The 27,960-nt window shown below is 50.1% G+C and overlaps 1 protein-coding gene across 1 annotated transcript in view; it reads right to left on the bottom strand.

The window, feature by feature from the left end:
- Nucleotides 1–27,960, bottom strand: part of ASXL3 (ASXL transcriptional regulator 3) — a 1,228,938-nt gene that overhangs the window by 65,127 nt on the left and 1,135,851 nt on the right. Inside the window, exon 11 of the mRNA XM_069620988.1 lies at nt 21,452–23,456. Coding sequence (XP_069477089.1) covers nt 21,452–23,456 — 2,005 coding nt within the window. The remainder of the gene's footprint in view (nt 1–21,451; nt 23,457–27,960) is intronic.

Raw genomic sequence — 27,960 nt, 5'->3', positions numbered from 1 at the left:
CAGGATGTGGATTGGGGGCTACTCCCCAGCTTTTCAGTGCACCACACTGCATTCATTCCAGTTTCAGTCGGGGCTAACTCAGACATCGTCACACAACCCAAACCAGATACCTACAACACAAAATGCATATTGACATCTCATTCTATTAAGGCAGGCTCCACCCCAATAGTGTACCCACAACAAGCAGCCCCTGGGAAGGGTGCAGCCAGTCTGGCAGGAGGCAGCGCCAGAGCCATATATGGTGCTTCAACCCGACAGCCATTCAGGGCAAGGGAACAGAGACAGTGCTTTTCAGCACTTTGAGAAACAGGGGGGTAAGGCAAAGAAAACCAAGAGGCCACCAGTGGGCATCTTACCTTTGTATAGGTATCCTTTAATTCATATGGCAGGGCCTGGTTATCCCAAAAACGAAGACTGCCAGAGCCACTGCCAAGTCAGCATGTAGCTGCCACGAGCACACACCCTGCTCTGTGGGCAACACACATGTGCCCACAAACATACAAGAGGGGTACAGGGTTGTACACCTACCCATGGGTACCCAAAGTGTATCCCACGGGTCTTTGTCCACCAAAAAGAAAATGAAGAGCTGCACTTCCAGGGACTCAACCTGGGCTCCCCGGCCAGTAGATAAGCAGAACTCGCAGTTTAAGGGGGCATGGGATAAGGACAAGGAGGCCTTGTCCCTCCAATGCATTTCCAGCATCACAGTCGCCCGCCCCGGAATGAGGTTAGGGTGAACTAAACCCACACAAGTTGTCACCCCATCCAGACAGTCAACATACTTTCTGGAAAGGCCATCAGCATCATAATGACTCTTCCCTGGTCTGTGCTCAAAAGTAAAGTCTAGTCCTGGCAGGCGAATGGACCACCTGAGCAGTTTAGGGTTTTCACCCTTCATCTGCATACACCACTTTAAGGACTTGGGGTCAGTTTGGGCCTTGAATGTAGACCCAGTAAGGTGTAAAACGCCTAAGGCTCCAAACTATACTAAAACATTCCTTTTTAACACTGGCCCATCTAATTTCTCTACCTTTCAGTTGCCTACCGATGAAAATAATGTGATATTCTCTCCCTTTGTCGTCCAACTGGGACAGGACTGTCTAATTCCTGTGTCACTGGCATCAGTTTGTACAATAAAGGGTTTGCTGTAGTCAGGAGCACACAACATATGTTCCCTGCACAGACTTTTCCTTCAAACCATCAAAGGCCCTCTGACAGTCTTCAGTCCAATGAACCTTCTTAGGTTGCGTGGGTGATGCCAGAGCTGTAGCTATGGTGCCATAGTCTGCCAGGATGTTTCTGTAGTACCCAGGAAGCCCAAAAAAAGCTCTTGCCTGGGTTTACATAGTGGGGAGTCTCCCGGGCATGTACATCTTGTGCCTTACTAGGGAGGGGTTGGATTTGACTGCTCCTACATCATGAACAAAGTATGTGAGATCCCTCTGAGCTATCTGGCACTTGGTGGCCTGGATACTGAGGTTGGCCCTTTTCATGGCCTGCAACACGTTATACAAATGGGTCAAATGCTCTTCCTAGGTGGAACTGTGGACAGCAATGTCATCTAGATAGGCCACACAGAAGGCCTATAGTCCACTGAGGGCATGATTGACTAGCGTTTGTAAAGTGGCTGGGGCAATCCTCAACTCAAAAGGCATGACTCGAAACTGGGAGAGCCCCTCAGGGGTTCAGAAAGCAATTTTCTCCTTGCCTGGACCATCAGAGCCATTTGTCAATAGCCTGATGTGAGGTCAAAGGCAGCACCTATGGTATCCACAAGCACATCAGCCCTGGGCAATGGGTGAGCATCACTCTTGGTGACTGCATCCTCACAGAACCTCCAATATTTGTGCAAACCCACATTTCCAGTAGGTTTTGTGTGTGCCTGGACTATGTGTCACGTTGTTGGAGGGCATGTTTGCTTACATACTGTTCGCATTGTCAGTTTCATCTGCATGGGTTTTGGCACGCAGAGTTAGTCAGAACAATCTTGGTAGGCTCCACTAGCAGGGGGAGCGGGGCTGTCTGTGATGTGATTTCACCTCAGGGCGGGCGCGAGCCCCCTGCTGGCGGGCACAAGTGGAGAGTTCCCGGGGGAGATAAGAGCCTGAGGGGATCGGCTGACGGAGAGCCATGGAGAGATGAGCAGAGAAGGGAGTCTGTTCCGTCACAGAGGGCATCCAGCCCCTCTGGTGTGCCAGGCACGGCCCATACTTCCTAGGCCGTCCGCCGTCTAGGCGCGCATTCCTCTCTCTCCCACCCTGGTTTGAGAGAGTGTGCCGGAGGCTGAGCAGCAGAAGCATTTGGTGGGTGCTGCACCCTCCTTGCCACCGCTCTTGTGAGAGAGAGAGCGGTGTCGGTTTTCTTGCGCTAAGTGTTAGCATTCAGGCAGGAAAAGGAAAGTGAGCAAAAAAAGGGATACCGGGCCCTGCGTGAGCCGGCATTACAGCTAACACGTGGGCAGGTAAAGACCGGACGAAAGGCAGTATTCTCCTAACATGTCCCGGGGGCGCCAAAAGGCTTACTCTTACAGTAGCTCCGTGGAGGTGGCGTTGGACAACTTTTGAGACACATTGTTATAAGGCTCTGTAGCGGCCGGAGGGAGTTGGGTCACCCCTGCTGTGGAAGGGTCCCTCCTGTCAGTCGGAGGCCAGTTTTGGCCCAGGCTGTTAAGTTTAGTAATAGATCCATTCCCTCGGAGATATCCACACTGGGAGTGGGGACTGTGATTTAACCAGCCCGGAGCTCGGCACTTCGCCAGCTGGGTGGAGAAGTTGAGAATTCCCATTGGGATCCATTCCTAGAGGACTCGCCTAGCATATTGCTGAGGCGTAAAACGGCCTGGTTGTCTGACTGGGTGAGTTTGTAATATTGTGATAAGTGTTGTACATCCCAGTGGTAGTCTGCAGCTACCTGTAGTGAGGGGTGATTCAACTGAGGTATATGAATATTTATTTACCAAATATGAATGCGCACTTTCTTAGGTGACTCCTCCGAGAGATACGATTATAGATACAATTATGTATTTCCCAAATGGAAATGCACATTCTCAGGTGATTCCACTGATGTAAATGAATATATATTTGCCAAATGTGAATGCGCACTCTCTCTGGTGACCCTTCTGCGAGATAAACAAGTTACTTAGCAAACTGGTAACGTTCTTTCGATTGGATGTTCCTCCAACGTATTCCAAATCTTTGACATGTAATGTCCACAGCTGTGCACTTCGTAAACTTTTTCAGCAGAGGGCGTCCTGTGTCGATGACGTTGGGTCAATGTCCCTCGAAGGCCTCCGTCGAGGGCGAAGTCACAGGATGTTATAAATAGGATGCACGCCGCCCATAGCCTCAGTTTAAGTTTTCTCCCTCAGAACGTGTGGCATCAGTCTCATGCCTGCTTGACTGCACTTAGCCTTGCGGAAACTGAAGCTGCAATCACATAGGAAATTCTCCAGAGGGGCAGGCTGGGAGGGCAATGTGGAATACGTTGGAGGAACATCCAATCGAAAGAACATTACCAGTTTGCTAAGTAACTTGTTCTTCGAATAGATTGCGTAGTCGGGCCTCTGGCACCAGACAAATGCAGAATGCCACGAGGCCGAGCAACCTTAAGAATTCGAAAGCTGGGAGACTCTGGGCATGTTGAAACTTGTCCACCATCTACACAATGTGATGAACCCTTACCTTGGGAGGTGAACACTTCCCCCAGGACATGTGTAACACAGCCCGAATGTACTGGAGCTGTTGGGAAGATGTCAGATGGGACTTCTTGAAATTCAGGGAGAAGCCCAGCCTGTGGAGCGTGCGGCAGGTGACACCAAGATGATCCAGCGCTAGCTCTTGAGCGCACCCGGATCAGCCAGTCGTCCAGGTAGGGGTAGACGTGAATCCCCCCCTCGCCTCAGGTACGCTGCCACCACCACCAATAGCTTGGTGAAGACCCTCGGGCGGAGGTCAATCAGAATGGCAGGACCCGAAACAAAGTGCGAGCTGCCAGCCGCAAGCCTCAGGTACTTTCTGTGCATGGGATGGATCGGCACATGAAGGTAAGCATCCTTGAGGTCCAGAGACACCAACCAATCCTGAAGTTGAAGGGCCTGGAGGACTTGAGAAAGAGTGACCATCTTGACCTTGTCCTTCCAGAGAAGTTTGTTCAACCAACGCAAGTCCATGATGGGTCTCAATCCCCCGTGTTTCTTTGGGATAAAAAAATAAGGGGAATACCATCCCTTGTTCCTCTCCGCTACAGGCAACAGTTCTATAGCACCTTTCTACAGCAGGGACAAGATCTCCTACGGTATCCAGAACCCACACATCTGAAGTAATGGCCCGCCATTCTTCGAGATGCTGAGACAGTCTGCCCCCAACTGGCGAACCATGGGACATTGCCTCATGCTTGTTTTGGAGTGGCTGTGGCTACTGCCCGAGCGGCTTTGGTATCCCTATTTCCCAGACCACCACGTGTACTTTTTTGCTGGTCCCTTTGACTGGCGGCTCCTCTCGTCCTACCACAAGAGGAGTAGTTACGAAAGGAACCTCCCCTCCACTGACGCTCAAAGATTTTGCCGCAGCTTTTGAGGTCTGCAACCTCTCAAGGCTCTCGTCAGCCTTGCTGCCAAACAAATACGCGCCATCAAAGGGCATGTTCAAAAGACAGGCTTGCACATCCAGACAAAACCCGACTTCCACAACCACGCAAATCTGCGTGCAACGGTACTCGCAGCAATGGACCGGCTAACACTGTCGGCTGTGTCCAATCCCGACTGAAGGGATTCACACATGGCATCCTTGCCATCTTGCACGAGAGCAAGGAACCCATCCCTTTCTTCCCCTTCAGAAATATGCTCAGCCGCTAGAGAAACACAATTCCACAGTGTGTGTGATAATCTTGCTAAGGCACAAGTGGAGTGGGCTGACTTCAGCGACATACTCCCCGCAGAAAACACCTTGCGTGCCCAACCATCGAAGAGTTTGTCGTCCATATTAGGAGGGATGGTAGGGTACGCCACCTGCCTTGAGGTGGCCGTAGCTGCCTGAACCACCAAACTCTCGGAAGTGGGATGAGAGGAAAGGTAGCCGAGGTCGCCACTGGAAGGGCGTTTTTTTGTTTGTTAACGATTTGTTAAACGCAGGAAGAGATTCCGGTGTCTGCCAAGCAGCCGCCACCCTTTTCTGCAACATCAAAGGATGGACCTTGATCCAAAATATCAGTTAAGTCATCTTGAACAAAAGCTTCCGGAGGACTAGATCAACCAAGATACTTGGTGACGGAGTCAACGCCGACCTCGAGCCCTTACCAGATTTCTGCAGTCTCGCCAGGGATGAGGACCAAGATCTGGAAGCACGTCTATGGCCATCAACCTGAACCTTGTCCGAACGGAACCTTGAAGGTTCCCTATGTGAATCGTGCCGAGGACCCGAGCCCAAAAACGCACGAGCCACCCACCGAGACCGTTCCATGCCGGCTTCTTCCGAAGGCGCGGACGGAACTGTGCCCTGGGATTGAAAAATCGCCAGCATCTGCTCGCTGAAGGCTGCTCATTCCTCCGGAGTCGAGGACTTCGTAGGACAAGCCACTTTCCTCATGGCGCCATCCTCTGAGGAGGACGGGGAAGGCGACCGGTGACGGCGCTTCTGGAATGCCGAGAAGAGGACGAATGGCGGGGACCACTCTGGGACTGAGATCCCCGGGACTCCTTCCGACGAGGAGAGTCTCCCCTCGAATCGTCTGTGGACATCCCCTTAGTAGCTTTACGACACTTACTGGGTTTGGAACCCCTACCTACCTGTAACTTCCCCTTAAGCTCCCGCAAGGCCTTAGCAGTCAGCGAATGGCATTTGGAACAGTCGTCTGTGTCATGCATCTTGCCCAGGCACCACAAATGCGATGCGGGTCCGTAATCGACATCTTAAGACTTGCATTCCTGGCAAATCTTGAAGCAAGACCGCAGAGTCGGAGGCGTCGAAGAAGACGGCATATTCACGAGGAATACACAAGGTGCGCCGAGTCTCTGAAGCAAACACGTTTGTGGAAAAAACTGAACTGAGGCTACAGGCGCCATGAATCCTATTTATAACATCCGGTGACATCGCCCTCGACGGAGACCTTCGAGGGACATCGACCCAAAGCCATCGACGCAGGGCGCCCTCTGCCGAAAAATTTCCGAAGTACACAGCTGTGGACATTACATGTCAAAGATGTGGAATACGTTGGAGGACACAATCCATTTGAAAGGATTGTCTATTTACCAAATGTGAATGCGCACCGTCTCAGGTGACCCTACTGATTCATTTAATCATTTATTTACAAGAATGAAAATGAACTTGTCCTCCGGGGGCCCCACAGGACCTACTCCAATATTTCTTCAACTAAAGTCTAATTAGTGCTATGCAAAGTGATGAAATGCGAATTGTTAAGTATTGGGTCTGTTATGTACTAGCAGAGAGCGCCTCTGTTAGGAACACTGGTTCATGTGTACCAAGGATTCGGTTAACAGATTGAAATTCCATAAACGGGGTTCACGCTTGTTTTAAGAAGCAAGGCTTTCTTTGTCTGTTCATTTAACCAGGGGCACAGGTATAAGTGTCAGTTATGCGGGCTGCCCGAATCTAGGCCCTCATGACGGCCATCCATCATCCCCCTGGGTCTTCATTATATTTGCACATGTGTGCAGTAAGGTGTTGTACTCATATGCTCAGAGGTTGCGTTTCAATCATTCTACAGAAAATAAAAATAAAAGGGAGAAACACCTTACACTTGGTACCTATCTGGAACTGGCGTTGGGAACAAGCACCACAGGGATGGACCATGGACTAGTTGAGGGTTTAATTGCACCCAAATCAAACATCTTGGCAACCTCTGCCTGGATGTGTTTCTTTACAGTGTCTGACATCCTGTAGCTTCTACTTTTGACAGGTACACGGTCACCAGTGTCAATTTCATGCCTGCATCATGGGGTGAGGCCTGGTGTCAGTGAAAACAGAGGGGCATACTGCTGGAGCAAAGCCCTGCAGGCCCTCTGCTGCTCTGGTGTTAGATCTGGAGAGAGATTCACTCCCTCCACTGAGCCGGTTCTATGTAATTTTATCGACTTTTTTTTCCAAAGAGTTTCGTTATGAACATTTTTCAATGAAAAAACTAATCGAGATTGATTTTATTTTTTGGGGTGGGGGATCCCCACAAGTCCCCCATCCTCTATTGTTTTTTTCTCGATTCCTGACGCCCCCCTCCATATTTTTATAGTTTTTCCGTAGAACATTTTTCTTTAAAAAAGCCTTTAAAAAACAAACTGGTTGATGACCGGATGTTGTACCCGCTGAGCCAACCTGAGAGTTGCTATGCAGCTAGTCAGGAAGGGACTCACTCTCATCCTCCTCTTTCCCTGAAGCTAGCAGAAGTACTCTCTTTTGTGGTATGGCTTGAGCCTGTTAACATGGAAGACCTGAGGTGCCACCCCAGGGGTAACCATATCAACCAGATAGTTGACTTCACCCATCTTGGAGATTATCCGGAAGGGTCCAGTCCACTTCTCTACCAAAGCTCGAGGCTTGGTGAGCTCCATCACAAGGGTCTCCTGGTCACGAGCTTGTGAGGCTTTATGGTCATGTGAGGCTTTAAGGTTACACAAGTACTTGTCTGGCCTTGAGATGTGCTGATGCCTGGCCCATCATCTGTGCCATCCTCCTTCTGAGACCTAATACAAAGTAGTCTCCCACTTGCTTGGCAGGACCTGGAGGTGTGGCTTTCACACCTTCTCTTAATATGCAAGCCCCGCCTCGCCCCTCACCGGATGACCAAAGAGGAGCTTGAAGGGGCTGAATCCAACACCGTCCTGAGGTACCTCTGTGTAGGCCAATAGCAGGCATGGTAATATAAGGTCCCATTTCCTTCTCAGTGGCTCTTCAAAAGCACTCAACATGCCTTTGAGAGTTTGAACATCTTGAAGCCAAGAAGTTCATCTGCGTCGCCCAGGATCTGGAGGAGTGTTTGTGACCGCTGGAAGCCATACTGCCGAGTATCGCTCGGAAGAGGAGGTACCATGTACTCTGGCATAGTGCTGCCAGATACCCAGACATGGCAAAGTTCCAACCATCCGAAGAAATCTTCAAGGGGGCATCCCTGCCACATCTGACCACTTTTCGGCACCGGAGAAGATCCAGGGTTGCTGTCTGCAGAGGGGTGTCTGCCGGTCGGTTTCTTGCCATCAAGATCCAAACAATGTCCAGAGGGTCCAGACTTGGTGAGGGTCCGCAGTCCAGTCCAGTGGTTGTGTCCAAGTCGCCAGAAGCCATCCTGAGGTCTGTGCTGCAGCTGCAGCACTGAAGATCCGAAAGTCAGTAACCTGTGAAATCCCGAAACCCAACACCTGCTTCAGCCACTGCACCCGTCGACACAAAGTCATCCACGGCCACCAAGGTTCTTAGCTTCTTCAGCTAGGCCTTGTCGAAGGACAAGAGCAAGTTTTACCTTCATGGGACATCCCCAGCCACCTTAGCAACCCGAAATCAGAGACCACCATGTAAGTCCTGCATTGCTGCCTTTCCGACAATGCTTGGTTCCTTTCTTCTCGACACCAACATCCCAGTGGCTCGTTCTTTCAAGGGGGGTGGCGTGGAGGTGTCTCGTCGAGTAAAGCCAAGAAACTCCATAACTTCGCCTGTCAAGGCACCCATGGTAGTGCAACGAGGAAGAGCATCTTCCATCCTCAGTGTTCATCCAGGGGTCCCTGATTCGTCTTTGATCCCATTTTCCTGTGGCTTCCAGGTAGAAAGAGAAGCAGCAGACTATTAATGAACATATTTGGTTTGGACTGTAACATAGAACATACAGTACCATTTGCCCAGGTTGGGGGGTAAGGGATACTCATACAGTATTGCATTTTTATCATAAAGAAAGCATTCTATGTTCCAATTACCTGCCGGAATTATCCTTTAATAAAAGGACTATGTTATCACCTTACATGCGTGTGTGGACACTCCATTGTGGGGAGCCTGGGGATTCACTGTACCCAAGAATCAGCCTGCATCACCTCCCTTGAGTCTCAGCCTTGGTTACTCGTCCATAGCTACCATTAGAGAACCTTGGCCGGGGTGTTCTGGGCCTCTACCCCAACTATATAGTGGGCACAAGTACAGACACCACCCGCTCCAGTCTTTACAACTGCTATGGATTTTTAGTTTTAAAAAACCCATCCATATACAAGGACTCTCTTAAGCACACATTCCATACATTCTCAAACACAAAGCAGATGGCTACAAATGTTCATGTATAATGGAAATAGTGTAGTACTTAATCTTCAAGGGCAGCAAGGCGCTTTACAAAGGCAGTCATAAATGCTAGGTTCTTACTCGGATGCTAAAATTTCTGATGAGTGTATCTGCTTAGATACACATGCTGTGCATAGACGTTCGTGCAGTACCCATAGATGGTGGGGGGGATGTGTGAAGGAACAGTAGTAAAGAGATGTCTTAGTACCGCTTGTCCCACCTGAGAGTCAGACCTAGAGTGAGTATCCAGGCAGTAGTGTTTTGTAAAGGTTTGGCCAGAACTCCAGGTTGCTGCTTTACAAGTGGACTCAAGAGGAACATTTGCAATGAATGCTATGGAAGCCCCAGTGCCCGAGTAGAGTGTGCTCTAAGCTTGAAGGGCAGATCTCTCTTGGCAAGATTGTAGCACAGTGTGATGCAATTTACAATACACTTTGAGATGACGGATTTAGAGACAGGGTCCCCTTCTCTACCAGCTTCCACGGAAACAAAAAAAATCTTTTTTCTCCTTAGTGGTTTCGTTTTTTCCAAATAATACACGACTGCTCTCCTCACATCAAGTGTGTGGAGGCTTCTTTCTGCCACATTAGTGGGGTTCTGGAAGAAGGTGGTTAGTTCTAGTGATTGTTTTACATGGAATTTTGAAATTAATTTAGGCGCAAACCGTGGGTGAGTGCGCAGAACCACCTTATCTCTGTGAATTGTGACAAATGGGTCTTGAACTGAAAGGGCCTGTAGTTCACCAACTCTTCTTATTGATGTGACTGCCACCCGGAAGGTGGTCTTGTAAGCAAGTGCTTTAAGGATAGCCTTATGCATAGGTTCAAAGGTTCACGTCCCATCCGGGAGCAGGGTTGGAAATAGGGCAATTAAGTCTTTTAACCCCTTCCATAAAAGCCTTGATTACTGGAATTTTCCACCACGAAACATTTTTCTGGGACATTGTGTAAGCTGAAAGCGCAGCTAAGCGGAGATTCAGGGAACTAAAAACCAGACCTGGGGAGACCGCTAGGAGGCGCAGACGCAGTGTCAGCGAGGACTAAGTGCTGATGCAGAGGAGACGTGGCCTGAGCCTCGGAACAAACGGAGCGGGGTACTGGCAACCATGTATCAGCCTAGGCGCCTAGCGACTCAGTCCGCAGTGAGGAGAGGGACGATAGGCCCAGACTAAGACCCGCAGGACCAGAAACAGAGCTCTGTAAATTGGCACACGAGCCGGGAGCTGCAGAAGGACCCCAAACGTAAACGCTGTGGTGCAGAGGTGCGGCGCCCCAGACAGGAGAGAGACCGGGGCCGCAACTGCATGTGAATTGAAGCAACAGAAAGGCAGAGGAAGTAAGAGCGGCCCCGGCCGGCGGAAACCCGCCCCCCGGTGTAACGTGGCGAACCAGCAAGGCAGGAGAGGACCAGCGCAGGTGGGCGTAGAGCCCTAATGACTTGAAGGTAACCTGCTGAGAGCGGCCCGGAGCGAGCCCAATTCCACCGCTGCTGTCCCCCCCCCCCCCAACCCTCGGCAGTCAGCGAAGAAGTGGAGTGCGCGGTCAGGTAGAGGGGCAGAGCCCGCAGCAAAGTCGCTGGCGCACAACAAGGCTAATAAACCCCTCCAGAGCGGAGTACGGACTGGAAGGAGGGTGGAGGGCCCCCCCCAGGGGGACTGTAACACTGTCACGTGTCGTGGAAAGACTCCCCCCCCCCCCCCCAAGAGCGTGGCCTGCAGGGTAGTGAATATACCCGTCAGGCCAGGGGCTTGGGTGATAAGGCAGGAGCAGCAGCAGAGCTAAGGAGATACATTATAAGTTACTCACAGTAGTGACTAGTGTACTCTCAGTCCTTAGTCCCCTTTCCTCCTTACTGCATGGGGCGCCCCTTCCAAGGGACGGGAGACAGAACCTTTTTCACCAGAAAAAACTTATTTCCCCTTTAAATTTAGAGGCACGCGGGGGTGCGGCCCTGGGAGCATGTGCTACCCTGACTCCGCCCTCCGGCGCCACACCTCAGTCCCCATAGACGCATCGACAATAGATTAACATTGCCTAATGACACCAGTATAATTAGGGGGCAGGATGGTTGTACGTATGGAGGAAAGGGGACTAAGGACTAAGAGTATGTTAGTCACTACGGTGAGTAACTTAGAATTATTATCACGCCCTGTCCCCTTTCCTCCATACTGCATGGGCAATTACAACTGAATGTAGCCCCAGGGTGGAGAGGAGAACCCCCTTAAGCAAATAGGTTCCTGAGAACCGCCTGTCTGAAAAGCTGCATCAGATCTAGAGCTGGCATACAAAACAGTAAGGTTTGCAGAAAGCTGAGTGAGAGGCTCATGTGGCCGCCCTGCTTATGACTTGCCAAGGGACATGGCGCTGAAAAGAGATGGACGTTGCCTGGCCTTGACCCGCATGCATGTTTGCCTGAAGAGGCTTGTGCTGACCCTCATATGCTTCTTTGATAGCTGAGACCATCCAGCAGGATATGGAGGCCTTGGAGGACTGATAGCCTGGTCTTGAACCTCCAAAGGTGACAAATAGGGCGTCCGATCTGCGGAAGCCCTTGGTGCTGTCCAGGTAGAATTTCAGGGCACGCCTGACATCTAGGCAATGCAGAACTCTCTGTGCCTCATCCTTAGGATTGGCATAAAAAAGTAGGAAGGACTATTTCTTCGTTTAAATGGAAAGCAGATGGCACCTTAGGCAGCAATGCTTGGTGAGTCAGCAGGACTACTTTGTCCCTGTGAAAGATAGTATATGGTTTGAGGCGACCAACGCCTGGATTTTGCTGACTCTGCGAGCCGAGGTGAGGCCGACTAGCAAGGCCGTCTTAATGGTGACGAGCCTGATATCTGCAGACGCCACTGGCTCAATGGTTTGTGCGCTAGGGCGCCCAAGACTATGTTCAGATCCCACACAGGGTGTGTCCTCTTGATGGATAGGTAGAGTCTTCCGAGCCCCGCCAACTGTCTCTTGACAATCGGGTTAGAGGAGGAGAAGACCCCCTCCTCCGAGTTCCTGTATGCCCCGATGGCTATGAGGTAAGTGCGCCAGGTGTCCACCTGCACCCCTGAGTGGGCGAGGCATGCCAAGAAGGAGAGCACATCGTCCAGAGTACAAGCCAGGGGGTCGATTTCCTTGGAGGCTGCCCAGAGGCAGAACCTGGTCCATTTACTTTCATACTGTGCCCTGGTAGCCTTGCTCCTTGTACCCTGTATGATCTCCAGATTAGACAGAGAGGGTGAGGTGCATTAGCGTCACCTGTTCAGGAACCACACTGTGAGGGCTAGCTTCTGTGGTATGGGGTGGATGACCATGCCCCCCTGCTGTGCCAGAAGATGTGCGGGGCCCGTCGGGAGGTGAATCGGTGGCATCTCCGAGAGGCTTAGCAGCTCCAAGAACCCTGGCCTGGCTGGCCACCATGGAGCTATTAGGATGATGTTGAGCTGGTGAGACTCCTGGACCTTGCAAATCACTCTGTGAATCAGCAGAGTGGGCGGGAAGGCGTAAGCTGTTATGCTGTTAGACTGAATCCGAAATGTGTCGCCCAGGGAGCCGGGACTCTGGCGAACTGAGGGAACTTCCTGTTGTGACAGGTGGCAAAGAGATCCACCTGGGGGCGACCCCATCTGCTGAAGATCTCCTGAGTAATAAGGTTGTGTAGCTGCCACTCGTAGTTGTCTGCTCCCATCCTGCTGAGCCTGTGCGCCGCCAAGTTGGATTCCCCCGGAAGGTGGACTGCCGTGAGGTAGATGTCGTTTTCCAGGGCCCACTCCTAGGTGCGGATTGCCAGTCTGCACAGTGGAGGGGATCTGGTGCATCCCTGCTTGTTGACAAAGTACATGCTGGTTGAGTTGTCTGTCTGGATGAGGACAACGTTGCCCCTGATAAGTGGAAGGAATGCTCTGAGCGCTAGCCAGATGATATAGTACTCCTGCTTGTGTCGGATCCAGGTGTCGTGGACCGAGAGATCGTCCAGCGTGGATCCCCATCCCGAGAGAGAGAGAGAGAGAAGTCCGTGGTGATGGTGACCTGCAGGGTGGGAGGCCGCAAGGGCTTGCCCGTTCGTAGGTTGCAGTCCATGGACCACCATGTGAGGTCCTGGTGGAGAGATGGAGGAACATTGATCATCTCGGATTGAGAGCCCCGCTCCTGGTTCTATGATGCAGCGAAGTGCAGTTGTATCCTCCTCATCCTGAGTCTCGTGTGGGGGATGGCTAATAAGACTGCTGCCAAGAGACCCAGGAGGTGCTCGTACTACCAGGCCGAGGCCCCCTCTCTGCTGAGGAAGTGAGTAATGGCCATTTTGATGGCTGTGATCTTGTCCTCCGACGTAAACACCTTCTCGGAGCACATGTCCCAGATGAGGCCCAAGAAGGTCAGAGTCTGCGTGGGTTGCAGCTGCGACTTCTTGAGAAAAAGCCCAGGTCGTTCAGTGTATTCATGAGAGCATGGGAAGTGGTGAACTGCTTCCAGCGTTGTAGCCCTGAAGAGCCAGTCGTCGAGGTATGGGTAAATGTGGAGGCCCTGAGGAGGGCAGCCACGGTATTCATGAGTCTGGTAAAGACCCTGGGGGCCAAGTTGAGGTCAAACAGAAAGACCTTGTATCGGAAATGGTAGCCCATGATCCTGAACCCTAGGAAAGAACGATGAGGCTGCCATATTGGGACGTGTGATACGCGTCCTACAGATCCAGGGAACACATCCAGTCTCCATTGCACAATGTCTCTGCTGTAAAAGCTGGCGTAACCATCTTGAAGCCCAAGCCTTGCTGGGAGGCTGGGACTTCCTCCACGGCTCTACGAGCGATCAGATCTCCGCCAGAAGAGTTGCTGTCCCAACTTGAGGGAGTGTAGGGGAGGAGAGGCTTGGATAGGTAGGCGGTACCCTGAGGATCCAGGGGTCCATGAAATCCTGGCACCAGAAATGTGCATGGAGAGCAAGCCTGCCCCCCACTGGAGACACGTGGACACAGACAGGCGTGTCATGCCTTCTTTCCCTCAGAGGCTGTTGCGGAGGAGGGGGACTGGAAAAAGCCCTTACCCCCAACCCCACTTTTTGTTGCTTGAGCCGATGTGAAGTCAGCGAGTGGTCCAGCTGCCTGGACCTCCGTTCTTGGAAGCCGCGGAACACTCCGTATGTACGCCCCTTGTCAGAGCGCTGCTGTGACTGGGTGTACGATTTGGGTGTGGTCATTGTCAGGATAAAGACTTGGCCGTTTGTGAGCTGTGTTTCTTTTTGTCCAGCTCCTCGTCCATGGTGGAGTGGAAGAGGTCACTCCCCTCTAACAGCAGGTTTAATATGCGTTGCTGGACATCCGCGTTCAATTTAGTTGCACAGAGCCAGGCTGTTCTTCTCATGTCCATGGCAATGCAGCTGGCCAGGCCAGAGGTGTCAATGTGGGCCACGGTGGACTCCATGATGTCATGCACCACCAGCTTGGCATCAGCCAGCCCCGCCTTGAAATGTGATTGGCTTTGCGCAGGATGCTCTCGGCGAAAATCCGCAATTTCCCGCCACAACCTCTGGTTAGCGGCCGCCAGCATGGCATCGGCGTTGGCCTGACGAAGATGTAAGGACGCATTGGAATAGAGTTTCTTCCCGTATGCCTCCACGATCTTCTCCTTGCCTAGCAGCGCTGCAGAGAAAGAGGTTGAGAACGACTGAGGCTTGGAGTATAGTGATGCTGCAGCGATCACAGAGGAGTGTGGCTGAGGATAGGCCGATAGCAAGAGTGTATCCCCCTCCATCTGCCTGTACTTGGCATCCAGGCATCGATTTAATGGCTGGACATAGAGTGGGGCTTGAGCCAACCCTTCTTGGCCAGGGCAACTGCATTGGTCTGCAGTGGAATTCCCGTTTTAGCCGAGGGGCGTTACGTGAGGACTTCTGCGAGGCCCCCCTCTGCTGGTTGCTCGACCTCGGGTTGCGGAAGGCCCAGTTACTCAGCCAGCCCCGCAAGACGTTCATGGAAGGCCTTGGCTGACAATGGCGTGTCGGGGTCCTCCTCATCGTCTGTGTCCAACTGGGGGTCAGGAGGATCCTGCACCGGTGGAGGAGCGACGGGAGCTGGAGGCTGGGGTACTGGAACCGGAGCCGGAGGTTCTGGCGGAGGCTGGTACGGAACTGCCGAAGGAATCGGTTGGGGTGCCAGAGCCTGAGGTGGTGGAAGCATTGGCGGGAGCACCTCCCTGATGGCATCCATGAGGTTGACCCCCATCCGAGGGGACTTCATGAGTCCGAAGAACCTGGAGGAGTGGTAGGGGATATAGACGGAGTAGCGGGCGGCTGCTGGGGGTGCTGCATACCCTGAACATATGGACGTAGCGGGAACCTGCCCTGCACAAATGAAGGATAGACTGTAGGCCACGTACCTGATTGACACCAGCCCCACCTTGACACTCGTTCTTCACCGAATTCCTGTTCCTGGTGCGGCCTCGGACGGGTGCTGATATCTGGCATGGCGGCCATCTTGTCGGGCTGCCTTTCAAGTGCCTGCGTCGTGTTGCTGAGCTCGCTGGGCCCAGCCTCCTCCCGGACTCTTAAGTGTGGATCATGAGGCCTACCCTGCTCCTCAGGCCGAAGCCTGGTAGGCAAAACATCCACAGATCGGGGGCCGGTAGAGCTGCGTTTAGGCACCCCCTCGGCCATATTGCCGGTACTGGGGCATGGCCCCTCAGACATATTGCCGGTAGAAGGGCATAGCCCCTAGGGTGAAGAACCGGTACAAGAACCTTCCGGTCCCTCAACACTGTCACCGGGAGGATCACAGGATCCCTCGATCGGTAGGCCAGCAGCCGGAGAGGCCTCGGTGCACGTGCTGGTAGTATAACCTGGGCCGTCCCTCCCGCGTGGGCGAGTCCTTGGGAAAGAGTCTCCCTTGCAGGGTGCGATGGAGAGCAGAGGCCCTACCTTGGGCCTGGAACAATGTTCGACGAAGTCCTTCAGGTACTCTGGAGGCGATTTCTGGAAAAGCTTCCTCCGCCTGGCTAGCCTGTTCTTCCGAGACCTCGATGGCAGGGCGTTGCACGCTGTACAAGGCAACGCAGGCAGACGGCATGGGGGTTTGAATTTGGGAAGAGCCCGTCACAGGATGGACACCTGCTGAACCCTGTGGAAGTCGACATGCGGCGGGGTGGAGCGTGGCGCCTGAGGACCGAGTACCTGTATGATAAAAAGCCAAACCCAGGAGCGCTGGTGAATTCGGCCCGTTCCCGTCGACACGGAAAAGGGGACTGTGTGTGGCACTGGAGGGCAGAGTCAGAGCAGCACATGCTCCCAGGGCCGCACCCCCGTGCTCCTCTAAATTTAAAGGGGAAGAAGCTTTTTTCTGGTGAAAAAGGGTCCGTCTCCCATCCCTTGGAAGGGACGCCCCATGCAGTATGGAGGAAAGGAGACGGGACCTAAGAGTACACAATAAATACCATGTTGGGGAAGGTCAGAATCCCCCAGCTAGGACAGCCCCCTGTTGTTTCCCCTCTCACCTGTTGTTCCATGAGTGAATGCAGGGGACCTACTTGCTAGCCTAGCAAGTAACCGGAGGTTCAGGAGTCATAGCAGTGTTCACAGACGAGAAACAAGTTTCAGAAATCAGAAGTAGGTGGAGCCCTGACCCGTACGGCTCGAGGACGCAACTACGAAGGGGGACAGTACCAATGATGAGGGCTGACCGCAGAGCGTCCAAAAACACAATCCACAGCAGAGTAACAGCAAAGCGTCCAACGATGTGGCCAGCAGCAAAGTACAGCAGAGCGTCCAGCTAGCCAAAGAGGATAAGCGGCAGAACGTCTACAATGTAGTAGAGGGAGTATGCAGGTAAGTGTCTCTCTAACCAAATGGGAGGAACAGCAGAGCGTACACAATGTAGTGCAGGGAAAGGAGCAGCAGAGCGCCTACAATGTAGTGCAGGGAAATGATCAGCAGAGCCTCACGTGTGGGAGCATGAGGGTAATGGAGCGTTTGAAAGCCAGGAAAGGGGAAAGCCAGGATACATGTAATGCTTACCACTGTGGGGGTAAAGCGGTGGTGCAAGGAAGAGGGAGGCAAAGTGTCAGACACATGAGGAGTAAGAGTAGAATGGTCAAGTTTGTAGGCAGGGATCAGGTGGAACAAGCAGATCAATCCGTAGAGTACCGGCATCAAGAAACAGGAAGGGCAGAGACAAAACGAGTCAGTCTAAGAGTTCCAAGAGTCAGGTTGCCAGGAAGTGAGGACAGCGGGATACAACAAAGAAACGCAACTGAGCCGTGCAGGCAAAAGCAACTGTTTAGGAGCGATGTGTCTTTCCGAGTGCCGTAGTAAATAGACACAGTCCGGGTGACGTGAAACGCACGTTGTGCAGCGTTCCACGTGAGCGGAACTCCCAGGGCTGATGGGACATGTAGTCCATTCACAGACCACGACGGAACCGCTGCACTGCAAAACACCAGGGTAGCCTCCAGGACCTGGGGGGAGCGGCCTGAGGGACGTGAGGGGGCCGAGGCATGACAAACACCGAGAGAGGAGCAAGGGGTGAAACTCCACAAAGGACACACCCTCCATTGAGATTAATGGAGTGAGAACCATGCAGAGGCGGAAGAGCCCCACAGGGGTAGAAACTGGACAGAAGCAAGACGGGCAAAGCAGGAGGATCGGAAGGGCCCAGGTGTGCGGCAGAGCACCCAAGGCTGCAAAAGGCAGCTCAGAAATAATCAGTGTGGACAGGGGGCCTCCATCAGTGCTTTGCAGCCCCAGAACCACTTGCCACCCACACAGAGTGCACCAGCAGGCCGGGGACGCACAGTGAAGCATTGAGGGGCAGCATTGTGAAGCGGGAACCCGACAAACCAGACAAGGGCCCACACTTCAGATAGAACATTATTATTCGGGGAGCCTGGAGCACGGAAGCAGTGAGTGGAGGGGAAGCGGTGGCAACCCGGGGAAGCAGGGGGCCCGTGGACCACATTAGCTAAGTGCCAGAGGAGAGAAGAGGAGGCGCATTCAATGCCGGAGTCCACTCCATAGTGATAACGACCAAACAAGGGGATAAGGGTCGAGTCTGCAAAGGTGGTGAGAAAACAACAGACGGTACAGTAAACTACCACCACATACACCGGGTTGCAGCCAAGTAGCCGCATGCAAGGATCTTGCTGGAAGGAGAACGTATCCCTACAGGAACAGCTAAGCAAGACAAAGCCATCAGGGTGAGAGGGGAGGAAGAACAAAGGTGGAGCAGATACTTGGAACACAGAGAAGGGGGGGGGAGAACAGAAGGCACGTGGAGCCACAACGAAAGCTAAATAAAAGGGGGGCGGGGTGGTAGAAAGATTTGGAGAAGAGGACAGAAGGGAAGAAGTGGTGGCAGAGGGAACTGGAGGGGACCCCCGGAATTAAGAAGAAGAGGAATTGAGATGGACAGTGCGACCCCCCAACCAAAGAAGATAGCAGGAACAGTGGGAAAGGTGCTGCAAACAAGAATGATGAATGAGGTGGACATGTCCCTATTTTTGACGAAGGAGGATTCAGGACATATACCTGCGGAAATCAAGGCCCTCCGAGGTGATATACAGGCCTCACTCACCAACCTAAGAAGCAGAATGACAACAGTCGAAAGCAAAGTAGAGGGCCTGGAACATAATCAACTGAATGTAGACTTGGTTGAAATGAGGCACGATGCCAGAATGATGGAACTGGAGCTTCGTGAAGAAGAAGTAATGTTGAAAATGGATGATTTAGAAAACGGAGAAAGACGGAACATCATAATAATAATACTGGGCCTGAAGCCGGGGAGCCTCTTGGGGTGGAATTCCTGCCCCTGCCTTTGCCTCTTCCCTGATCCCTTTGTTGGTATCGACCTGTGGCTGCTGCTCCCTGTCCAGAGGACCATGGTGCACTCCCTGTCCCATACTGGTTGTGGGGGGAACATGAGAAGGATTGCCCCCGAAAGGAACAGCGAGAGTTACCTCCTCGCTGTTGATAGGGTCTTGCTGCGATTTGATTCAGAGACTTAAGAGTCTCATGCTCCTCCTTTGCTGTTTCTAAGGCATTGTCTACTGCCCTCTCAAACAAATTAGTTTCCTCCACTGGTTTGTTTAAAAGGGATGCCTGTGTCTCGGACTTAAAGGCAGAATTTTTCTGCCAGTCGTGCCTTTTGAGAAGGGTACCCTGAGCCAGGGCCTGGCCCGCTGTTACAGCTGCATCCAAGATGTACTTCAGGATATTTTGGTTGACCTGTCCCCCTTCCGAGACAACCGCCAGCAGGCGTGATCTTACCGGTTCCAGGACTTTGTATAGGCCCTCCTGAAGTAAGTTCCATTTGTACGCCACTATAACTTGCCACTAGTGTAGTGTTAGTGCCAATTCTAGTGGAATATGCGGCTGACGTAGTGATGCGTTTTCCGAGGGCGTACAACTTTTTATAGTCCTTGTCTGGAGGGGCCTCTGCCATGGACAACGGCACACTGGCCCTCTTTCTGGTAGTAGTGCCTACCAGGGAGTCTGGATTGGCATGGTCCCAGATGTACAGCGGGTCTGAAGGGGAGGGGCGAAAAAGCTTTCCTACCCGAGGGTTGAACACTCTTGTAAGAGATGGGACAACAATGAGGTTGCGAGGCCCTTCTTGATAGAGTTTCTTCCTGAACATAGGGGTCCTCATAGATTTCTTCAGGTTATCTAAAATCTATTCCTGGGGAAATGTACTGGGAAGTTTTTGTACTTTTGAAAGAGTAGGGCAAGAATCCTGCTCCCTAGGTCTTTTTAGGGTAATACATTTCTCAGAGAAGTCAACAAACTTTGAAAGTTTGTCCATATAACCTTCAAATTTAACTCTGGTCCATAGAGGGGTGGGGGGGGGGGGCTCTTCTTGTGGACAGGGGTCCTTAGGAGGTCGAGATTTTTCAGTCATAGCCTTAGAGAGGGGGAGTGACCCTTCTGAATACTCCTCTCAGAGTTGCTGTGGCGGATCGGGGAGTGTATTCAACGTGCCTGTAGGCTTTGTCAAGGTTTGCGGTGCCGCTGAAACCCTTGGCGTTGACGCGATATTATGAGGCGCAACAGCGGTCTTGTGCTATTTGGTGGAGACACCCTAATGGGTGGAATGCCCTGATGGATGCTGCAACGACGGTTGCGGGGAGGGCGGCCGATCATGAGTATCAGTGGGCTTCGTCGAAACTTACCACGGGCCCGTTTGTGTCTGTTGCTTCCTCGTCGTTTCTGTCAAGGAAGCTTGTGGGGTTATGTGCTTTCCCTTTTGTGGTGCAGGTGTGCCCCTGTAGCCGGGATGTTGTCTCCCTATAGCAGCACCAGTGGCCTGCCTGTCGGGGCCAGGGACGGGCACTTGGGAACCTGATGGTTCCGCTGGATGGTTAATGGACTCTACATCGGAGCCATACCTGCCGCTTCAATCCTTATCACTCGAGGCAGTTGTGCCGACGGGGGAACCACTCTCGGCCCGCTTTGTCTGCCAGTCATTTAGCGTATTTAGACGTCTTCAGCGTAGGGTCCAGAAGTAGTCGTCGATGATGAAAGGTCGAAAACTAAACGACCAACGGTCGTGGACAAAGAAGTTATAATTTGCAATGTACGATCTACTCATAGGGCAAAAAAAAAAACTCTAGGAGGGACCTCGACGCGCGAGGGTTTTTGGGTACACTACACGTCACGTTAGGGATAGTGTTACAAGCACGCCCATGTCGACGTCCCCCTTTCAATCCTCGAAAGACAAGATGTAATACTCCGCGATTACCACTAGACTAGATGTCGGACTATATGCACAGCATGTGATTCTAAGCAGATCCACAAGCATCAAAATATAATGTTTCTAGAAACTATAAAATAATAAAGATTTGGAAGAATGTAAACAAATCTCATATAATGAAATAACTTACTTTAGCAAAACACTTCATGTGTACTAATTAACATGTATGAAAATGTACCACCTCACAAATGAAATTAAGTTATGGTGGTTTAAAAACTTTTCAGAAAATACAATTCCAACTCGGTTTGGTGCAAATCAAATGACATACCACATTACCCATTACCAGAACTTAAAATATGTGCTGTGCTTTTTCACTCTGAGAACTTCAAATGCCTTGACCCAATAGTTTTAATAAAAACAGCAATGCATAATGTTTGTAAATATACGTGCAATTCTAGAGGAGTGCATTTTAAAAGCATGCCCTTGCCTTTCAACATCAATCTAATATGACATTTATGGTATGGTACCTTGAGAGGTGGGACTTTTGGTTCTTCTCTTGGATGCAGTTCTTTCTCTATCGTAGTGTTCACAGAGACGGATCGCAGCGGCAGCTCATCATCTATCCTAGCTCTTTTTTCTTTGAAGATGCCAAAACCATGCTGTTCAGCTGTCTTTCTTTTTGAGATCTCTAGTTCCCTACTCTCACCTTTTGGCACTTCTGGTGACTTAGCAGGTTCTGACTTTGAGTGGGGCTTTTCAATGTGATTTGAAGGGTTCCCTTGCTGTTTATGTGGCTTAGTTCTGGGTATTTCAGGGAATGAAACATGTTCTAAAGATGGGGTATAAAGTTTATCATGTGTTTTTAGAGGTTCAGCACTTTTGCAGGCTTTCCCATCAGGCAATTCAGATGCCTCTGATGAAAAGGGAAGACCTTTAATTTCAGGAGTTTTTTGCTGAACATCACAACGTGTACATGTCCGTGTATCAGGTGGTGGAATGTCTGGGCAAGAAACAGCACATGAATTCTGAAGTTCTGTGTGTGATGTACATGACTGTTGACTTAAAATGTCACCTTTGGACTCATCAGTTTTCAAAGTTTCATTGTCTGGAGGCAACGGACATGGGCTAATAATTTCTAGAGAAGTCTTAGGTTGCTTCTCTTCAGTGACAATATTCTCGGCTTCAGACAATTCAGAACTTGTGGATGTCTCTTCTTTTGAAGGGGAAAGGGATTCCTCGGACAGAAAGCACGATTTTCTTTCTTGCAAATTGAGACACTCAGCTGTGGATGCGCTGGATCCAGGAGAGGGTTCTGAAGGAAGAGGTAAACTGTTTACAAGAGAGGCTTCAGATGCTAAAGCTATAGAGGATACAGAAGAGGTGTCGGAGACAAACGGTATGTCTGACATGGGTGATGGTTCAGATGTTAATGGCAAGTTTGAAATGGGAGAGGCTTCAGCTGTCAGAGGTAAGGTAAGCATTGGCGAGGTCTCAGACATCACAGGAGAGTCAGACATAGCAGACATATCTGATGTCAAAGATGTGTTCAGGCTTTCATCAACAAACTTTGGCTGACTTTCAGCTTCAATGTTTTCAGTGCTGGACACATCTGATGAAGAGGTTGCCTCAACAGATGCAGGAGTAATGGGTTCCTCTGAAGTAGACTGTGTATCTCCACCTGGTGATGCAAAGCTGGTGCCATCTTCTGCCGGGCCTTCAGAGGAAAAAGAGGTTTCAGAAATGCAAGCAGTTTCAGACAAATGCTCTTCAATTGATGGTTCTTCTTGATCACTCTGCATTTCCAGTTCAACATTACTACTTTCATCGGTTACCAATAAGCATTCTGCAGCTGGGAAAACACTTTCCTCTTCTGGTGCACACTGCTCTTCAACAACCACAGGGTCTTTGTCCACCAGATCACTGTCAGAATGCATAGAGGAAACAGACGGTACTGGTGATAAACATTCTTCAGGTCGTTCCGTGACTAAAGGCATTTCTTCTTGAGGGTCTTCTGACTTGACTTCCTCATTCTTCTCCTCATCTTTACCATGTGTCTCCTCGAATTGAGAGAATGGAGGCAAACAGTCTAGTCCATCATTCGTAGGGATGCAAGATGAAGAGTCCTCTAAATAGACCACTCCTTTTGTTTCCTCAACTGTAGCAGCATGGCTTAAAGGTTCACCAGAAAGCTCTAGGTCTTGCTTGTGGTTCTCCTTCTGGCATTCATAAATAGTTGTTGCCACCTCTTCTGCAATTTCCTCATGTATTAGGGAATCATCTGAGATGAGAATATCTTCCAATTCTGGCTCTTCTACTAGATCTTTAGCTGGAACGGGTTCCATGTTATAAAAAGACAGATCTGAGTCTTTCTCTGAGACATAAAGAATCTCAGTAGTGATCTCTTCATTCTCTTCAAAGGATGATTGTGGTGACGAGCCCAGCAAACCCGAAGCATATAAAGAAGTGCCTTCATCTTCCCCACTGTTTTGTACTGAAGTGAGATTCATAGATTCTTCATACGACATGCCCAATCTACAAAGAAAAAACAAGGCAAATATTATTTAGGCACACAATCTCTAAGTGGTGACTAACAGGGCAACTATTCAAGAACCCCCTTTGTGTTCTGTTTTGCACAGGTCTTTTGCTCCTTGTTCCTGGGCAGGTTTATCTATTAAAGCAAAGCATTTCAAGAAGTAAACGCTGTTAACACATTTATTAGTTAAAAACTAGTTATTTTAAAGGCTGAAGAAACACACTGACTGGTGGGAACACTGGTGATATAAAGTATGCAATCTTAAATAGGGCAGTGTTTTTTCTGGGAGTGCACACAATACCCATACGTGGTGAACTCAGTATCATTCACTGAACTTGTTTCTCAATAACTCACTTGGTGACATTAAGAGGCTAAGAAGGCAGAGTCATTTCACATTTTGACATAACCACCTTCATAAGGCCTCAATTTACACAATCAGAAACAAACTGTGGTAAGAAAAGAATATGCAGCTTTCAGATTTTGGGACTTTTAACACACATTTATGGAATAAAAGACTAAGAAGACCTTTTACTTCAGCTAAATTTACGTAACCCAAAATGTAAAGTACAAAACAATGCTTTGGCATGTGATGCAAACGTGTTCTGAAATAGCTATTATGAAAATGATAATGGCATCTCACAAATGTGCTTAGTGCATCTCCTCAATCAATTGTAGACAACCTTTAGGCATCTGTGCCAGCCACTGCACTGAACCCTGGAATTACTATAGGCAAATTTAGATGATTTAATGCAGATCTACCTGGTCAGAAGAAACAAAATATACAGAACAATGGGCACATCGTTTGCAATTAGTAGTGGGGAGGGTTGTGGAGGGAAGAAAGGAAGAGTTAGTGACAAACCGCCGAACTCTGATTTTTGAGAAAATCCTTTTTTGTATCTGCAATAACAGTTTATGATTTTGCCATAAGATAGAGTTCCCTAGAGCTCAAATTACAAGATGCTGCATGTCAGAGTTCATCAATCTTTGGCATGCCAGATGTTTTAGAGTTCAACTCTCATCAGCCACAGTTAGTATATTTGATGGCGAGGGACTATGGGAATTGACATCAAAAGAATCAGGAGCGCTACATATTGCAGAACCCCGCCATATGTAAACAAGGATTGATAAAGCCAATAGTTGTGGCTTTTGTGTAGGCATGGGCTAAGCATTTGCGAGCTGCTGCCTTTAAAAATGTCTAGATCTGGGAAATGGTGTGATTACATGGGCATATGATAGAAGTGCCTGGCAAATGCCAACCTAATACCTATACACAAGCAAACTGTTGACTTTGTCAATGCTTGTTTTGCTAGGATCAGGTGGCTGAAAGAACACTTGGTTAGGACATTAAACCAGTAGTGTATTTAGAGATTTAAGTCATTAGCGCTCAGCAGGATACTTCGAATTAAAACTGGCAAGCCAAAGTTCTGCGTTACTGCTTGATAGAGCCAACTCAAACAGATCCCAGGAGAGTGTGTTTTGGGCAGGGAGGGGCAGGTAGTGGATGGGGATATCCTGTGGGGAGACAAACGCAAATAAATACTTCCAGAAATAAAAGTGAGAGGTGCCTGTTTCTGCTACTTGGGTCCTAATTATTCCACTGATAAGAATTGGATGCATGTATTCACACTCGACACATGGTGCGGATAGGCCCACAAACGAAACCATCCCAGGCAGAACAATGGCCTTTGAATAACTTTCACCCATAACTTAGAACTGTGCCTGCTGCGTTGGGAAATGTGACTGATAGCAAAGTACAAAATTGAAGTATGGTGAGATACAGAGCATTTATACATTTCAACGGATACTGCTTATTCTTGACAAATTATGGAACATGTCCTGTATTAGATATCTTCATTTCGAAACGCAGTTCCCCCTGCAGTACATTGAAAAATGAAGACAAAACCAACGTGTTGCACTGAAAGCCTTAAGTGTCAAGAATATTCCAATGTAAACCGTGTATTCATTTCTCCCACAATTCTCAGATTATTGTACAAAGCTTAGAATAATATTGTGGGTGATGGCCACCAGGGTGCGCGGACAAGATGGATGCAGCCTCGTAACTCTCCTATTAATCTTCCCCCATTGCTGCCGTTTGGGAGGCCCTGGCAGTGGTGGAACTGGACCAGGAGGGGCTGCTGGCGACCCCCGCTATGCGTAGGAGCGATATGGCACTCCAAGCCCATTACACAGCCACCTTTGTAGCATGGATTGCCATGGCGTCCGTAGTGCCGAAGAGGCCATGGACTCTGGCGCGGTACTCAAAAGGTCCTGTGGTATATAAGGGTGTTGCCGTGGCTGCTTTTCGTGGATGGGAGCGGGGAAGTTTCAGTTGAACCGTGGCCCAAAGGGGACTTCACTGGATAGATCCACATTGTGGTGTGAGGCGGTGTGGTGGCCCCAGACTGTGGGCGATGACCTTGGATGCAGGAGGGGCCATGGGGTGCAAATTATGTTGGCTCCAGCGGCCCAAGGGAGTAGTCACGGCAAGTTTATTGAGACAGTGAGTGATGGCAGAGGATGCTGGGATGTGGCCCTTATGGATTGAGGTCTGGGAAGACTCCATTGCGTGCCAAAACCCACTGGGGTTCTTGAAGAACAGCTTGCTCATTTGGATGCGGAAGCTGTGGGATAAGATATCCGGAGTGGAATGGTAATGAAAGAGTACTGCAGTTGATGGATTTTTTTCCCTGGTCTAATGTGCCATGGTCGCACTAATGGATAGGTTGAAGAGGAGGGTACCAGAGGAGGCTGGAGGTTAACCCCTCTGCATAGACATTACAGAGCTCTACCTTGTTGTGAAGAGAATTGAGGTTGATAAGAGCTTTAAGGAATCTCTTCAATAGTTCTCTAGGCACCTAGTCTTGAGGAGTCATGGTGAGGATATGGAGGCTTCCCCTATGAACCACAGAGTGATATTTTGACGATTTTGGAGGAATTGAAGGGTATCAGAACATATTTGGGTGCCAGACTGGATCGAATGGACAAGATAGAACTGATAGACATCCTAGTCTTGGAGACAAGCGTGCAAGAAGTCATTGGGGTCCCGTTTCAGGAGAAGGGAGGGCTTTCCGTAACCATTGATAAGAGTTCATAGAACCGGAGTTTGTGGTAAGGGGCTAAGATCAGTTCTGGTCCGCTGCCATTATTATGCAGAAAAATTGAAGATTCTCACTAAAGCAAAATCCTATGGTGACGTGATGCTAGCGTCATCCAAAACCTCCATCTTTCAAGAGCTTTCAGTTTTCATATGACCAAGCAAAAGCAGTGCTCCAACCTCACACAATGGCTGTGCAAGCAGGGAGTGTGCTATGGGGAGAATGGGGGGGGGGAGGGGTCCGTTTCAATCATATTTGAGTGGGAAGGCCAGCATCATTCCTGAATTACGGAGGATGAAATAATAAGGGTTACAGAGGAACTCTTGGATCACGCTGCAGTGGTGATGTGGAAGCAGTCCGCGGGGACAGGGAAAAGGCCCCTGTGTGGAGAAGTGGGCAACGATGGTTCAAGGGTGCCAGGAAATTTAAGAAGCTCAACACCCCATCTCTGGAAAAAAGGGACTGTGGTGGATTATGGCATTTTGTTGTTAGAGTCATGTTCTACCCTCATGGTAGGGTGGGGTGCTCCTTGGACAGTCTCTGATGGCGTTCAGGAAATCTGGTGGTGGGAAGGGGTCAGTCTGTACTTTGACACTAGCCCAGTGAAGCAGGAGTGTTTTGAGGATTTTCTCAGTTCTGGTTTGGGAGCACAGTTGTGGTTATTGATTTTGGGGAGGTGCAGTAAAGGGGAAGGGGCTGGGGCACAGGTGGTTCGGCTCTGTTGCTGGAATGAAGGGCGAGAGGAGTCAAATGCCTTTTTTTCAAGATAGCCAGGAGATCGATGGGTTTGCGGGTCGGATGGGGCGTGGTTCCCACCTACTTGGGTGCTGGAATCTGCTTTGAGAAAATCTGATGGAGTAACTCGATGACAGACATCAAACAGGGCCTCCATGTAGCACCTTGAATATTAGGGTCTTAATTCACTGATTAAAAGATCATTGGTTATGAGAGAGCTCAGGAGATTGAAATTTGATGTGTTATGTTTACAAGAGACTCACCTGCTGCAGGGAAAGGACCACTCCATGAAGGGCAGAGGGGTAGGTAGTGGTGGTGTTTATTTTGCATCAGAGGTTCAGAAGAAAAAAGGTGTTTCCATTTTGATTGGGGGGAGTTGTGATTACAAGGTGGAAAAGATGGAGGACAGAGAGGGACACTACCCCTTCCTTAAGGGCTCCATTGCGAGGATGAGGGTCACAGTGGGTTTGGTTTATTGCCCTAATCCAGGGAAGCTGCATTTTTGGCAGGGGTGTGCCATAAGATTTGGCTGTTTGTTGAGGAATCCATCGTCTCGGGAGGATAGCACAGTGGTAATATGCTCGCCTTGGAAACAAGACAACACGGAGCAACACAGGTTTGGTTCCCGGGTCCGCGCTTAGAAACCTCTGGGTATTAAGCGCGTGATAAATAA

This window comes from Ambystoma mexicanum, chromosome 5q (assembly GCF_040938575.1).
Source record: "Ambystoma mexicanum isolate Mex_15411 chromosome 5q, UKY_AmexF1_1, whole genome shotgun sequence".
Taxonomy (NCBI): Eukaryota; Metazoa; Chordata; class Amphibia; order Caudata; family Ambystomatidae; genus Ambystoma; species Ambystoma mexicanum.
This window is presented reverse-complemented; position numbering and strand designations above follow the sequence as displayed.